General features: G+C 38.1%; 1 protein-coding gene across 1 annotated transcript in view; it reads left to right on the top strand.

Annotated features, from left to right (window-relative positions):
- Nucleotides 1-797: 797 nt before the first annotated feature.
- COL5A2 (collagen type V alpha 2 chain) overlaps nt 798-17,218 on the top strand; it is a 162,019-nt gene continuing 145,598 nt past the window's right edge. Inside the window, exon 1 of the mRNA XM_063430133.1 lies at nt 798-1,035. Coding sequence (XP_063286203.1) covers nt 945-1,035 — 91 coding nt within the window. The 5' untranslated portion in view covers nt 798-944. The remainder of the gene's footprint in view (nt 1,036-17,218) is intronic.

Here is a 17,218-nt window from a genome sequence, read left to right as displayed (position 1 = left end):
ACAAATAGTTAATATACATTTTAAAGAAAATGGAGCATCACATGAAATAAAAGATTAACACATTACAGGTGATTTTCAATGTTTTCTTCAATGGTAATTTCTAGAGAATAACTGGTGTCCCTTATGACACTGCTAGAAGTGATGCTATTTTCATAGAGCTGGTGGCATTGCTTAAATCTTAATTGCGCAAGTCACTGATACCCTACTCCATACTGTAAACTAATAAATAATCCAATAATCTATAACCCAATAGAATTAGTTATGTATATACTCTTTTATAAAATACATGGATATCCATCTTAAAGTATTCTATGTGTTAATTTATAAACAAAACAATGTATAAACAAAAACAAATAAACAAACAACAAACAAGAACACACACAATACAATGGTGCAGGAAAGTAATAAGAATGAATGATTTGTCATGGCAATATTTATTATAATAGAATTGTTCCAGTATCAGAACTTTCCCCTAGAAATTATCTTTATACAAAAAAAAAACCTTATGTGTGTGAGATTCTTTATTGTAAAATAAGCAAAGGGAAGTAACAGAAACAATCTCTGCTAATAACAGATAGGACAAAATCTGTACATTAACATTTGTAGAATGGGATCTAAGTTAGTGTGATAGGATGCCTTTCCATGTTTTAAAAAGAAAGTTTAAGGGACTAGTTGTGGTTCGGTTGTTTACCATCAATCACAGTTATGCTTGGCAGGGACTGGATGACTATAAGCCTGCACAAGCTGAAAAGGGGCAGGAAAACTAGTGTAGGCTGCATTCTTCCTATTTAAAGCTGCAACACTTCAAAAAAGGTCTTGTTTGCAGACTTTGTCTTGGAGCTGAGAGGGGAGAGACATACACTGGTGGCTTAATGGTGCTCAGAAGACCTTAACCTTTTTTTACACCTCAACAAGAAGGACAAATACATGTCTAACAGCTAGACATGATGATATTGATACAGAGAAGGACCTTGAAAGCAATCACGCTATTAATAGGGCTGGTTATAGCAGTAAAAGCTCAAGATGAAGAAAGTGGTAAGTGAAGAGATGCAATCGGCTTTCCCTGTCCTTTTGTGTTATGTGTTTTTATTACAGTTTGGATACACTTTGCTTGCAAGAGTTTGCTGGTATGTTATAGCACAATACATATAGCACTTAGCTATAGGCTAAGCAAGGGACTCTACTACTACTTAGAATGAAAAGAAAAAAGTAAATGGGAGCTATTCTAAAATAATGTCTGTGCAGTGATAGGGGTTAGAACAAACCAAATTTAACAAAGAAGATTTTTTTTCTTATTAATGCCCCAAGGGGATTTAGTCATTAACCCCTTGTGACCTTGATTATTGGCATGATGAAGTGTTGCCAGTGAATTACCTGGTGAATTACTTAGTAAGGAATAACTAACTGATGGAGAGGGATGTACTGGCTGGGGAAACTAACTCGCTGCAAAATTCTATGTACTGCTTGCATCCAACTAGGGTGGAGTCCTTTATATGTCTTCAGGCTTTTTTCTTTGTTGAGAACGAATTCCCTGGTCTTTTTTTTTCTCTTTTAAAAAAACCTTTTTTTTTCTTTCACATATGTTGTTTTTTAACCCTGTTCTTTCCCTCATTTAATTATTTTTCGTTTTCATTTTAATTATTATTATTTTTTTTTTTTTGTTCTTTATTCTGAAGTTTTGTGAAGAAAACCAAAAGACCCTCTCCACATCACTAGGATAGCTTAATGCAATCTGATATATTTACTTTAATGTGACATAGCTTTTAAAGACAAGATTTTGGAATGCATTTTAAAGTAACAGTGCTGTTTGATTGATCCCAGAAGCCCCCTTCACCCATTAGGAATGTGCCTTGTGTGTATTGTCTCTTGGGACTTTCTAAGCATAGCAAAGTTAGTATATCCACTTTACAGCAGCACTCTATGCAAGTCATGCATGTACTTTTAACAATCTATCATGGTGCAAGTTCTAATATGGGGGTTTGTAGGATGTTTCAAAGGGAAGAGTGACGCATACTTGCTACATATGGAATTCATATATTGCTGGCATGTAATGAAATGCAGAATTTCTGCATAAACATGAATGTAGGTGTAACAAACTGACAAACTGTAAGGATGGATGAATTATTTTGTACACATTTAGCTTACTTTTTATACATTTTAGCTTAGGCTTTGTCCATTAATTATATATGATGATCTAAATAACAGATGCAGTGGTTGTTGGACTCATATTGTGCAGATCCCTTGCACAGCTGCTTATAGTATAAATACTATACAAAAGCGATTTCTGGTGTTTTATGTACTGGAAAGTTTACTTTTAACTGGAACAGTTGGCTTGGGAGGGCGTTAGGCCAAGGGTCATTAAATATAGAATGGCCCATGTCACTTCTACATGTTCTAGCTGTCTTAACCCTTTCTGATGTAGGTAGGTCTGCACAACATATACAAAAAGGTCTGTAAATGCAAAAGAATTTCAATATATATCGAAATAGGGCTTAACGTCACAAAAGAGAGCGTTATATTTATGTTTATGTTAAATTCAGCGTGCTTTGACCTGCTTTCTGGATTACAGGTGATAGGTAGACAATATGTGTTCAAACGCTGCTCTCAAACTGCATTCCTAAAGGAAATGAAATGAGAAAAAAAAGATGAGTGTCTTAAGATATCCACCTCAGGACACGTATATTCTTTTAGTTCATTCATTTAATAAATCATTTTGCTTGTGAATGCTTTGTAAATGTAAAGCCAGAATAGTCTTGGTCTTTTTGCCTTTTTAAAATGTACTCCTCGTGTGGGCCAACTAACTTTAGCCTTGTAGGGCCTGAGTGAAAACTTAAAATGGCGCCCCCTGGATTGATTTAAAGCACTGTTTTGAGTAATATCTGGTAGTATTGGATATTATCAACAGCACAAACTTACACAGAGCTACTTGGACTACTACTTTTACTTCAGAGTAAAGAGAACGTTACTTTTCCATCTAGCTGATTCAGATAACACACCCAGGGCTCTGGCATGTTTGTCATTAAAAAAAAAAAGCACTTTTATGGTATACATATTTTGTTATTAGTGCATGAAGATTTCACTTCATACCTCCCAACATTGAAAAGACCAAATCAGGATGGAATATGTATGTATTAGGTGTAATTACTAGAGGTGTGAAGAGGGGTGGGACTATTTCAGAACATCTTAGGTGACCTCATGACTTACTGACTTGTAATAGTTGTTGAGAAAAAAAATTGGAACAAACATTAATTTCTGAAACTATTTACTATTGTTTACAGGTGGGTTCTTACTATTATTATTATTATTGGTGTGAAGTTCTGTTGTACATTTTGTATTGATCCAAAATTCCGAGCTCTTAGAAAAAGGGGCCAATTAGATGGGAAAGAGTGACAGAGGGATACTGGAAAGTCTGGAAGTACTCTCTCAAAATAGAGAAGTATGTACTTAGGTATTTTTGTATCATTTTGAACTTGACAGTTCAGGATGTAGACGTTCACATGGTGCATCACGTGTGCCTACAGCCAATCAGCTTAAGCGGTCAGGTTCGGAATTAAAAATAGACATGGCGTCTCCATGCTTGAAGTACAATGCACTGTGTCTTTAACCCCTTAAGGACCAAACTTCTGGAATAAAAGGGAATCATGACATGTCACACATGTCATGTGTCCTTAAGGGGTTAAAGAACATGCCATTTAATATTTCAGACTATATACGTAGTTTTATGTATGAAATAAGACATTGTTAAAATAAGAAAATAAGTTTACTGTCTCTTAAGCACAGCATATACCATCTCATCTCCTCTCTCTCTCTCTCTCTCTCTTTTTTCTTCCAGATTTTGTTCCACAGTCTATAATGTATTCTAACTTAATCCACTGCATACGTGGGAACTTTATTATTTTCAAATGTAATACATATAGTGAGAAAATCCATATTGCTGGGTTACTAAACTTGAACTGATTGAAGGCCCTCTAGTGGTGAACAAACATTTTATTTTAGAGCTGGTTTACATTTTAGAGTAAGTATAGTTATAGCTCAAGAATTGTTAAACTATAACTGTCACGATTACTTACCGGGCTGTGACTCGCAAAGGATTACAGGAACTTCACTTGTATTTGTTAACATTATTACGTCTGTCAATCACTTACTGTTTTATATCCCCACCGTACAATGGTAAAGTGAAACAGAGTATATTGGTGCAATATTATTAATAATAAACACTGTGGGTTATCTACATCTTATTAAGGGCTCAATGCCTTTGGTTTACAGTGTGAATGCAGAGCACAAAAATGGATCAATAAACTGTACTGACAGAACGTCAGGCAACGGTATTGCTCAAGGCACAAAGGGGTTTACATTTTCTTCCTACTCTCCCTAATTTGTGACATCTATTTTTATTTTTATTACAATTCTTCTAGAACAGGAGTACAGCGAACCGCTTTAGTGGTTTAGCAGTTCTTGGGCGCCATTTTCCTTGGTTCACTGCCAGCCATTAGAATGTAGAGAATTATAAGAAAGTTTTGCGAGCAACAACTGGAGAGCCAGAGCGGACACCTTCCTTTTGGAACAAGTGCAATTCTCAATGTTTACCCAACTTGCAAAATAGTAGGGGGCAGAGAACAGATGTAATTTAATCCTCAATGTGTGAAGACAGTTAGTAGACCTGAGCCTCGATTTACTTCCAGATTCTTTTTTATAAATCAAAAACATATTAAATTTAATTCTATGTCATTAGTATAGGCTATGTAACTATGTGACTAAATGGCCATAGGCAGCTTAATATATGCGCTTTTAAACAGTCTGTATAAGAAGTGCCCAACCCTGCCCCCTCCCAGCTGTTGTGGCTGTTCTCAGCTAAAGTTAGGACAGGACTGGCAATTTGTGGCCTGGCTAGGTGCAAACAAATAGCCCCGGAGGAGTTGGAGGTTGCAGGGTTATATGCTGTCACACCTCACACATCAATATAACAGAGATCTGTTCATACTTTAGAGACACTGGCTGTTTCTGGGATTCTGTTGACACCAATGACAACTGGTGTGTGTTATGAATGTAATGAGCAGTGTCTGCTTTCAATTTGAAACCTATTGCATAAACCTCCAGGTACATCTTGCATAATCATCATGGTTTGATTACTGCATTCCACTGGGTAATATCCTAGTGGGCCATTCTAGTCCTGGAAAACAATGAATGTATGGACCAACCCATTCACAGACCCACACAGGTTTGAGCTAGCAAAGTCCCTGTATAATTCTTGCCTGCTGCTTCACCTCTGCAGTACTGTGCCAGCACACATCCCAGTGAACCTTCCTCTGCGTTTAATCATCCAAAGAATAGAAATGTGAGGCTGCATCTTCCTGTTAGTAAATTAAGTTGGTTTTGTGCTAGCAGCCCCGGTCACACTTTTGCCTTAAGGGGTTTGGAATGGTTGATCCCAAAGGTTGCCTCCAGCGCCAATCTCAAGGTATCACGGGTGACATTCGGCTTTTGAATTTGAGTAACAGGAAGTGTAGAGCACCACCGGGCAGGGGCACCACTGACTGGTTAGTGCGGTCAGCTGATGCTCCAAGACAATAAGTAGTTCCCCATTCATAAGAAAGGTACGTATCTTTTTAGTGAATGGGGAGCTATTGATTGGATTTAGGTAAGAGTGTGCCTGGGGGGTCTCCTAGAATCATGATAACTTCATTTAGATAATGTTGTTATGGTGACCAGTGTTTCATTTTAGCAATAGCAAGAGGTTCCATGATCTATATTTATGATAATACTGTTTTTAATATAAAAAAAAAATAAGTAGCATAAAAAAAAAAAAAAAACAATGTGCATGATAATGACAACACAGGTATTTTACGTATGTCCTAATCATTTCCTATGATTTGTCTACTCATGCAGATTCTCTACATACATTGAGAATGGGCTCTTAGACCATGTAGCAGGAAGTGCTGATGTCACTGTTTTAGATTACAGCTTCCTTTAGGCCTGAACTAGTGAAGTCTAATCGGTGAAGAAGAAGTCTAGGTTTTTCCATCATATAAGCCACTTTCCTTTAAAAATATGACTAACGTGCATTTAGCAGAAACATGAAAAACAATCTTCTGATTTTGGCAGTGTGGTCTGTTGGCCGGCAGACGGACTAATGTGGATTTTATAATTTGGATAAAAACAGCTAACGTAACTTGAAAACTTGGAAAGATAAACTTGGACTTTATACGTCCATGGGTTTAATACTCCTTTTTAATATCAATAATACATTTTAACTGTTTTATGCTGCATCGCCTTTCTATGTCTCTGCTTTGCATTGTGTACTAAAAACATTAAAATGTTAACATACCTGTAACTAATTATCATTATTGTTGTTTATGAATAAAGTGCTAATATTTTTTCTGCAATACTTTATAATTATGGGAAGAAATAACATTTCCAAGCGTTATGCTATGTATTCTTCCATGTATAATTTCAAAAATCAGGTGATCAATTGCATGTTTCCCAAGTGTCCCTATTTGCAAAGGACAGTCCCTATTTTGGACCCAAATCATTCTGTCCCTCTTTTCTATCCCAATACCCCTATGAACTTCATATTGTTGGTGTGTCTGAGAGTATTCCAGAGCTTCACAGAAATAATGTGCTGGTAAACCTGAATAAAAGTGTTTAGAAATAAGTCTGTGTAAAAAAAGATACATTGTTCTTATTCTAAATGGCATGTTAGTTGCATAAAATTACTCAGAAGAGCCCAGCCCTTGGACAAACCCCTACTAGCAACCTTGAAATTAAAGTGTCCCTCTTTGTCCATTTGGAATGTTGGGTGGTATGCAATTGTCATAAAATGTAATATTCTACAGTGTTGCAACTTAATTGCAGACAATCCTGTTTTACAAAAGTAGAATGTTTGGGTCTATAAACAAAAAGAAACCATAATTTGTGAGAAACTAATTGTTTATTGCTAGAGGAATAACTTCCCATCTGGTAGCTAGGGTAACATGCATTAGATACAACTAATAAAATGTTTGGCTTCCAGTCTTATGACGTTATGGATTTATGAGTGTCCTAGCAGTAAAGTCGGATTAGATGTCTATTGGAAAATACTATTCATTATACAGACTTATTTTTTTTACGCCTGTGAGGTTTCTATGTCTTAAAACAAAAAAATAACTCTTTGGATGTAATAAAAGAGTTATATTTTAAAAAAATTATGAAGCCAGTTCACTCCTGTGGCGAACAGAACCTCGCCACGGGCTTTTGGAGGGGCCTACTTACCAGCCCCCTGCCAGAAAACTATGGGCCAGGTCAGTAACTATAAAGACCCATATTTAATTTCCCCTTGTTCGGCACTTTCCATAGAACGGAATGCTAGGTCACTGGCGGCCGTTCGAATGGACCAAAGCCGCGAATAGACTTCAAGGGGACTTAGCCGCGAATGCCCTGGAACTATTTTCGGCATGAAAACTTTGCGGTTCCCGATCGGTCCCCAGCAGCACTTAGCTGCGATTTTATGAAACTGTTTTGGGTATGGGACCATGCGTGCGGTCGGCCAAAACTATGACTTCCAGGAAATTCCTGAACCCCTGAACCGATCTGGGTGATTTTTGGATATGTTCTTCGCCCAGATCGGGGCTATCAGGGGATATAACTTTTGTGGTTTTTTTTTAAAATATATTTTAAAGGTACTTTTGGGGTTTTATAAAAATTTGTGTTTTTGTGTCTGGAGATAATTGAGTGAATACAGTACTTGACTCAATTATCTCCCAGGTACAGAGGAGGGGTTGACCTAGTTTGTATGGGAGTGTCCTGGATCTGAGAGCCAATGTGATTGTGTATTTGTTTCTTCTGTGGTTTACTCTCAGGTCCAGGGGGGAGTGCCCCTTGCATGGGGACTGTCATAAAAGGCCAATTGTGGTCCCATTAAAGACAGTTCACTTCACCCTCAACATGCAGCCTCGTTTCGTGATTGTAGGGAACAGCTATACCTGCTTTGGATTGCTATACTGGCTATAATCACTAGCTCTTGTAAGAGCTACACAGCTATACCTGCTAGACTCTCTGGAGTAGGAGAGGTACAGCTATTGGAAGCTGGATCCTGGGCTTGGGTCCAGGGTGGGTGGAGGACAGCGAGACCCCAGCCAAGCTGCGGCGGTGCTTATGGTGTCCGGTGTGGTGCTTATAGAACTCCAGGCCACTAGGAAGCAGCGATTGGCGGAGGCACCCAGTCGGGGTGCCAGGCGGTCCGTCACAACTCCCATTAGAAAATCTAGTGTTTTCTTAAAATTGCTGAAGAAATTCTGAAAATATTTAATTGCTTTATGTCAGGGTTGCAAACATAGCTAATTTTGATTTGTTTTGTGTTAATCTGACAGTCAAAGTCATAGCTAGAACATTTCTGAATGGCCTGATCCGAGACATTTATAAATACTTATTTATCATATTACCATTTAAAACTCCATTAACCTAGGAGCCTCCCTAAAATTATTTAAATCCTACTATGAGTGGCTGTCCAACTGTTGATGAGATGTATCTTCTATGATGATCTACCAGTAGCTGGCTGATCAAAGGATGTTAACATCTATTCCAGTGGTTCATTCAAAATGGTTAAAGCCTTACTCCCCCCATAAGTATTTTGTTAAGATAAAATCATTATGAAATACTCACATTGACTGTGTTGGAATTTCACTGAAATTCCAACACAGTAAAGAGATATACTAAGACAAAGTAGGGACTACTTTGTCTTAGTATTTTTCCTACGCTTCACAAAACATAAATAAGTTACTTTTTGTCAAGATTAGTCATTTTCCCAGGCCGTCACTAGTGATGGCTGTGAGGAAAAAAAGTTCCATTGGTCTTGTGTTATCCTCCTTAACCCTCAGTGTTGTATTCTTGCAAACGTTCAAGAGTACAGCACTGATGTAGGCTTCTGGCAGATGAAGTGCTAGAAGCTGAAAAGGACTAGCAGAAAGACTGTGACGAAAAACTTACCTCAGCCGCTAGACACACAGAGAAGTAGTCACCGTTAATGGTCTGCAAATTATTCAGTGACCCCAGATGGACACAGTTGCTTTATGCTGCCTGAATCTCTGATGACACGGGTCTCGCAGATCCAAAAAACTAGAAAATAAAAAGGTCTGAAATACGATACAAACTTCCAAATGATTCATAGTCTGGTGAGTCTTTCCTTATTTGGACCTGTGGCCATCCTTATTCCTCTAGTGTCCTACTTTGTAAAGCAGACCAGATATATGGCACACATGTTCACACTCTGGTAGGCAGGTTGACATTTCACCTTTGCTGAACTTTGAACTTGAATAACCCTCATACACTTTAACCCCTTAAGGACACATGACATGTGTGACATGTCATGATTCCCTTTTATTCCAGAAGTTTGGTCCTTAAGGGGTTAAAGGTATAATGGACGCCCTGCATTGTCATGTCAACATCAACCGTTGATATCAAGTTGCAAGAAATGACAAGGAATATGCCACTTAAAGTGATATATTCCTTCCTTCTTGCTCTAACCCACCAGGAGAAGTATGCAGTTTCTTAAACCACTTGGAAATTGGGGGCTGCTGCCATTTATACACAATTTTCTATACACAAATTATACACAGGGATATGTTCTGTAGACAACAAAATTAGATACTTTATTTTTTTCAGTTGCTTTCAAAATGTGTGTTGAGGAAAACAAAACCTGCACTGAAAAGACTCCCTGATAAATAAATAAGTATATATAAATTGGGGACCATCCAAACAAATATGAAATATTTATAAAAAAAATAAGCCTGATTGTAGAATGGCATTGCTCATTTATGGGGGGGGGGGGGGGGAATAGAACAAAGTTAAAATCCAATATTTTTAGTCCAGAATCCAGGCATTATGTTTCACTGGCAGTAGATCAAATGCAGTGTGGTCATCACAGACAATGCAGGAAATGTCTAAACCAGCACACGTGTATTTTGTTTCCATCGTAATTTGTCTCGTTTAATGGCTGGTTCGGGTGGAAAGATTCCAGCTATCTGATTACTGTGCAATAATGTTGATGGTATTCTAGCAACCACTAATTAGAGTAAAAGGTAGCCTTTAGGGTGTTTGACTTTTTGTAGCTTTGAAAAACACCTTTCTATATGAGGATGTCAGATCATGTTATATGGGAACACCATTGTACTCTGTGTATTGTATAAATGTATATGGTGCTTTAAAAAAATTAGGAATTCATGCATATGCTTACTTTAGATGCAATGCAAATTAATGGCTTTGAATAAAATATTTAATCATTGTGAGCATAACAATGCCCACCAGATTTTCGTTTGCTTCAAGTGTACTTGTGCAATCATGTGCTGCATCTAGTGTGTTCAGCACCTCCCTTATGTTTGGCAGCATCTATTAAAATTGTGTTAACAAACAGCCAGAGGTTTAACAATTCTAGAAGCTCTTTGTGACTGCTTGATATTTGTAATTATGGTTATTTGTAAAGTAACTTTTAGGTATAATATATTCATATATCTTTAATTTTATTCCAGTAGTTCATGGAGATCCTATATTGTGTGTGTGTAAGCATTAAGGAGATATTATACATTAACTATTAGCTATTGCATGTTGACATAGAAAAAATATATATGGTTCATAGATTTCATATTGGTGGAAAATGTTATGTTTTGTGGAACATTCTTACACTTTATTAAATTAATTTGTAACATTACCATGAATAGCCTGAGTATAGTGAGGTTGTAACTGAAATATATTTATAAATTAGGGTCATAGTCTAGCTCAGTGGTTCCCAAACTCATGGCCCACCAACAGGATTTATGTATTTAACTGTTTTATTGCAATGGAGATACCGACAAAACCTGGACAGTTGGTGGGTCTTGTGGTCTGGTTTGGGAAACACTGATCTAGCTATTAACTGTCTACACAACTTTTGATAAAGTCTGATGAAAGTCTGATTAGGGTCATGCGATAAAAACCTTTCTCAGTTGGACTTCATTGTGATATGGTATCAATAAATTTCTATTTCCCTTAGCACGTACTATTTTGCAAGAATTCTTGATGATTTGCCAAATTATTCTTTAATGTTACAGATGTATATTGATAGAACTAGTGAAATTCTTGCCTGAATGATGTGTGAGATATAATCTTATGAAATCCCTATGCTATTGGGTCATTTTACCTTCTTGGTAGAAACTTGGATGGCTGTCCTTATACTTAAAGGACCACTCTAGGCACCCAGACCACTTCAGCTTAATGAAGTGGTCTGGGTGCCAGGTCCAGCTAGGGTTAACTAATTGTTTTATAAACATAGCAGTTTCAGAGAAACTGCTATGTTTGTGAATGGGTTAAGCCTTCCCCTATTTCCTCTAGTGGCTGTCTCACTGACAGCCGCTAGAGGCGCTTGCGTGATTCTCACTGTGAAAATCACAGTGAGAGCACGCAAGCGTCCATAGGAAAGCATTATGAATGCTTTCCTATGTGACCGGCTGAATGCGCGCGCAGCTCTTGCCGCGCGTGCGCATTCAGCCGACGGGGAGGATCGGAGGCGGAGAGGAGGAGGAGAGCTCCCCGCCCAGCGCTGGAAAAAGGTAAGTTTTTACCCCTTTCCCCTTTCCAGAGCCGGGCGGGAGGGGGTCCCTGAGGGTGGGGGCACCCTCAGGGCACTCTAGTGCCAGGAAAACGAGTATGCTTTCCTGGCACTAGAGTGGTCCTTTAATTATTTCATACATCTGCATTATATTATCCTATTATATAGTAGACTACTTTCAAATGTTTCTTAAACCAAATGTTCTAGAGTTAAGGTATGAAAAATAAGTTGTGAAAAATATCAAACTATATCTATTCCATTAAAATAGAATACAGACATATCTATTGTAAGTGTAGATTTGTTAGTCCAGGTCACAGTTGTTCATCAGATGATCATTTGTCCTCCACAGTTGTAACTCCGCGAGACCAAGCTGGCTTAAGAACTTAACACACTTTATGACATTAGTGTTTCCATAGTGTCCATAGCACTACTATTTGAGCTTCAAACAGCTGTGGCCTGTCCATTCACACTTTTGGGCAGAGGAGGTCAAGAGAGTCAAATCAATTTTAAAATACCTCTTTTGGATATTAAGAGAGTCATTGGAGATCAGTAGAAAGTGTATAGGTTCTATTTCTTGCACTGTATAATTATCTACCCAAGAATTTAAGGACAGCCGTTTTAGAGAAATGTAGTCATTCGATTTATGGTGTAATAAAGAACACAAGCTGTTAAAAAAAAAAAAAGAGGCAGATTTGTTATTTATTAAAACAACACTTTATATCTGAGAAGTTGTTACCCCATATGTTGAACAACCCCATGTGTTCAATGTTCATTAGTGACCAAGTTGCATCAGAATTTACCTGCTTCCTGTCGATAAGGAAAAAAAAGTGAATTTAGAACAGGATATGAGTTGGCCGCGCATGTCATTGGTGTGCACATCTGTTTGTCTGGTGGTTTGATTTGCCATACTTCAATGCAAAGCAGAACACGCTGAGCGATAGACACTGAATGTAAATAGCAAAAGAGGAATGCATTATAAAATCCCAGCTAAATTCCATTATTATTACCTTCACTTCGTCCCATAGAACATTAACTTTCCCTGTCCATATGTAATTTATTAGCCTTGTTCAACATGCAGCTCACAGCGGACATCAAAAGCTTTTCTGACTTTGATCTATGATATCAGGGGTTGATTGCACTGTATGGAGAGAATGTCAATGCCACTCCACCTACCAATAGAAAGACATTATAGGAGATTTTGGCAACATATTCAAATGTGTTGAGAAATATAGTCTGTAAATGTTGATTGAAAGTAAAAATAATTAATATTTGAATTTGTAGTGCTCATTCGTACAAGAATGTTTTATGATTTACAGTTACAGTTATGTTTGTAACAATGTTGGAAATGCTTTAGTACGATTTGTGGAGCACTAGCACCGTATTAAAAATACAATGAAGGATATTTACCAAATTATGCTTTATTACCAGTAAGATAACCCTTTCAAGTTACTATTGCATAACATGTAGTCTGTGTGTTGCAATGTGGGTGGCTGCTGGTAACAATGACCTATGGCGCTGTAGGCCTGGCTGGATAACACGGGAATCAGGGTTTTCTGTCATTGGAAAGTAAAAGCTGTTCAGGTTTTCACATAGTTACATAGCTGAAAAGAGACAACCATCCATCAAGTTCAGCCTTTCTCACATCTGTTTTTGCCTTTGATCAAAAAGTAAAGGGTAACTTAACTTCCCAGGATATTTATCCTATGTTTACATATCTGCAAATGTGATAAATATGGTGAAGTCTAAAAAAATAATAATTAAAAGGGCAATTTAAGCACAATTGCCACCACAACACTTTGTAGTGGTTACAACTATTTTTGAACAATTTGACAAAAACTCCTGGGGAACATATGGCCAGAACCCTCTCTGGCTATATTGCTCATGTGGAAATTACTTTTATGCATTAACAAAAGTATTATTTTTCCATATTTGGATGGCATTATGGCACTGGTAAGGTGCATCCTACGAACAACATAACCATTAAATTGATCAAACTGGTTGTGTAGTTTTTGTGCCACTTTATCTTTGAAATGAAGACTTCCATTTTGGTTCCCTGCCATAACATACAAACTGTGGCCTTAGCCCTCACCCTTTGGAATACACAAGTACACTGAGAGAGCAAGAGAAATAGAAACACTTCCTGTTTCTGAACCTCCAGAACTAATCTGGATTGTGATGTCGGTTGCAAAATCTTTAATAAACATACAAAACAGAACTTTAAATTATTTTCTTCTAACGTAATTTCCAGAGAAGTGATGGCTGCCAATTAATGTATCTCTTCAAGACATGATATTTAAGAAATTATTTTCCTTTCTTTCTCATATTGTACAGATATGTTGTGCCAAACATTAGCATTCATTATTCAAATACATTGGCCTTCGTTATATTGAATCTAATTATTTCTGTTTAGTTTATAAATGAAGCAGCTCCTCATCTCTGGTCTATACGTTTTTTCATGTACCAAGGAAATATTGGCCTTTAATTAATTTGTATAGGGTATAATGTTTTATATCACACACATGTACTGGATAAATATATACACAGTCCTTCACTAAAGTAAGAATTTAAAGTGAATTTCAAATTTAAAGAGATGCTATAAGTGCTTGAAATACAAAGCTGTATTCCTGGCACTAGAACCCCTCTGCTTCACCACTCCCTTGCACCCCACCCTCCCGGTGAATAGAGGGTAATTAACTCTTTATTTACTTACCTTACCCTAGCGCTGATGTCCCTCAGAGCTGGCTCAGCCTCCTCCTCCATCCCACAACGGGCGCTAATGCACATGCGCAGCAAGTTCCACGTGCACATTAGACCTCCCCAAAGGAAAGCATTGAAACAGTGTTTTCATATGGGGAAAAATCTGACACTGGATGTCCTCATGCAGAGCGTAAGGACGTTCAGCGACAGATTCCAGACCAAAGGTCCGTTTGGGTACAGGAAGCACCTACTGTGGCTGTCTGAAAGACAGCCACTTGAGGCAGACTTAGCGCTGCAATGTAAACATTGCAGTTTGTCTGGAGGTGCAATGTTTAGCATTGCAGCACTAAGGACAATAGGGACACTGCACCCAGACCCCTTCAATGTGCTGAAGAGGTCTGGATGCATATAGTGTCCCTTCAAGGCCAGAGTATTTCAACTGGAAACATAACTTACTTTGAATTCACTTTGGTTTCCAGACAATTCATACTTGAGTGAAAAAACCCAGATAGTGCCTTTCTGAAGGCCTAAGTCAACCTAGAACTTCTACACCAATAATTAATTTTAATAATATTGGCATATAGCCCCGAGGATCAATTCATGTTTAACTCATATCAAATATTTAGTTGCATTTTTATTTAGCATGTATCCATCATAGAGTAAAATGTACATGTAAAAACTTGAAACTGTTATGTTTTTCTTCCATTAGGTTCTTTATGTTGTCCATCATTAGTTGCTATTCCCATCAATCACTTTTTGGCATAACTTATCCCTTGCTTCTCGGACATTCTGTGGATCCAGCTGAGTGTCAAAGAAAACAAGCAGACCTCTCGTCTTCTGCTACTAAAGACCAATTGCTACAAAAACAATCTTACTGAAATTGTTGTTTTTACATTTATAGTTACAATGGTGCATTAAATGTACCAAGTATGTGTGGTAAATCATCTTTCAGACGCTTATAAACATAGGTTAGTCTACATAGCAAAACCATGTGCTGTAGAAAGTGGAACTGTAAGGTAAAGCAACCACTACTTTAACACAAACTGAAAAAGTTACAAATCCAAAAAAATCCCCAACTAGTTCTAAGGAGTGTGAACTTTGTTAGCTGGACACAGTTAGTGGCCCCAGAGTGGCAGATGAACTGTGTGTAATGCTCAAAGTGGGCGTACCTATTATGATAAATTAGAATTAGTCTTAATTGATGGAGAATCAGATTTTATTTATATATTTTTTGCTAGTAGAAAAGTTAGCAAATGTTTTAATTTATGTAAAATGTAAGCTCATTTGGGCAGGGCCGTATCCCGTCCCCGTATGTCATACATGTTTTGTTAGAATAAATGCTATTTTTGTTTACCTATTGTAGTGCACTGCAGGAATATAGTATATTGGCGCTTTTATATTTGGACACTATTTCATAAAAAGGGAATGGATCCTGCAGTCAATTTATATTTGCAGTGTACCTTTTGTTCCTTGTTTCTTTTTCGTCTCTAACTGCTGTCCTAAAACGTATGGTTTCATAACTAAAAAAAGTAGACCTTATCGTGTCTCTGCAAATTGTTTTCAAGCAATGAGCATTCATTTCTATAGTAAGTAATGACATAATGATGCTAATTAGAACCATGCATCTGCAATAGGCCACTTAAGTTCTGCCCCACTGTTTAATGTGGTGAGCCAAACCTCTTTTGTGACTCACATGCTAGAGAGCAGAAACCTATGAATTTAATTATGTCATAAATTATAGGGTTTAAGGTCTGCTGGGGGCTATACATAACAGACAGTGTCTAGTGGCAACCAGTTTGACAAGCATGCATTGTAATATATTTGCTGTTCTTCGAATTGTTAAGCAATTAAATAGATCACCACTTACTAAAGGACACTGCATATTTATATCTGCTATGCTGCCCATTTGCAGGTGAGATATTAGGATCATGGAATCATCTTGTTTTAGTTATATATTTTTGTTCAAATAATTGTATGTATGCATAGTTCCTTTTGCACAATATGTTTACCCTAGGGTTATAGAAATAATGGGTACATAAACTAAAATCTGATTTTTTAACCAGCTTTTTAACCCCTTAAGGACACATGACATGTGTGACATGTCATGATTCCCTTTTATTCCAGAAGTTTGGTCCTTAAGGGGTTAAAGTAACATTGAGTAAAGACTGCTTCAAACTATTTGCTAATAGCTTAGCAAACAATGGAAAAATATTAATTTTGAGTTGACGAAGCAATTTTGAACCAATCCTGACAGCTCTTCTTTGTTGAATGGCTATAAAGCAGCCTTTAATAACTAACGTGGGAATATCATATGTAAATAATCAGCATAAAGAGATCTGGTGGTAAAGGAAGCATTCAGATGCCAGGGCAAATCGTTAAAGGGTCACTCTAAGTTTCATCACAGCTGTGCAGAATTGCAAAGATGATGGTTCAGAGACCAACCTGAGCACACTGCCACTCTGGCTTGAAACTGCAGTAATTTGTAAAAATCGCTCCAGCTCTAAGACAGCCCCTTAGAGCCATAGGCGTGCGTACGGGGTGTGCCGGGTGTGCCTGGGCACACCCTAATCCCCGCGGCACGCCTATGGATTGAGTCCTGCAGGAACGGAGTTCCTGCACTTTTTTTGTGCAGGAACGCCGTTCCTGCAGGCACTCAGCGCCCCCCTTCCTCCCCCCATGTCCCCCCTGTCATGGATGGGAGGGGGGGGGGGCAAGAGGTTATGGACCCCCCCCCCCAGTCGGCTCTCTCAATATCAGCCGCGGCGAGGGAGCTGTGAGCTTTCTGCTCCCTCTCGCCGCGCGCTGCTCGCTGATGCTGGGAGCAGGAAAATGACGTCATATTCCGGCTCCCAGCTACAGCAGACAGCCCACGCGGCGAGAGGGAGCAGAGAGCTCACAGCTCCCTCACCGCGTCTGAGATGGACACAGGCATCCGACCCTCTGGACCCCAGGGACAAGTCCACGCCA

The sequence above is a fragment of the Pelobates fuscus genome, chromosome 8 (genome assembly GCF_036172605.1).
Source record: "Pelobates fuscus isolate aPelFus1 chromosome 8, aPelFus1.pri, whole genome shotgun sequence".
In the NCBI taxonomy this organism is placed as follows: Eukaryota; Metazoa; Chordata; class Amphibia; order Anura; family Pelobatidae; genus Pelobates; species Pelobates fuscus.
Note: the sequence above shows the minus strand (reverse complement) of the source record. Positions and strands in the feature narration are given on the sequence as shown.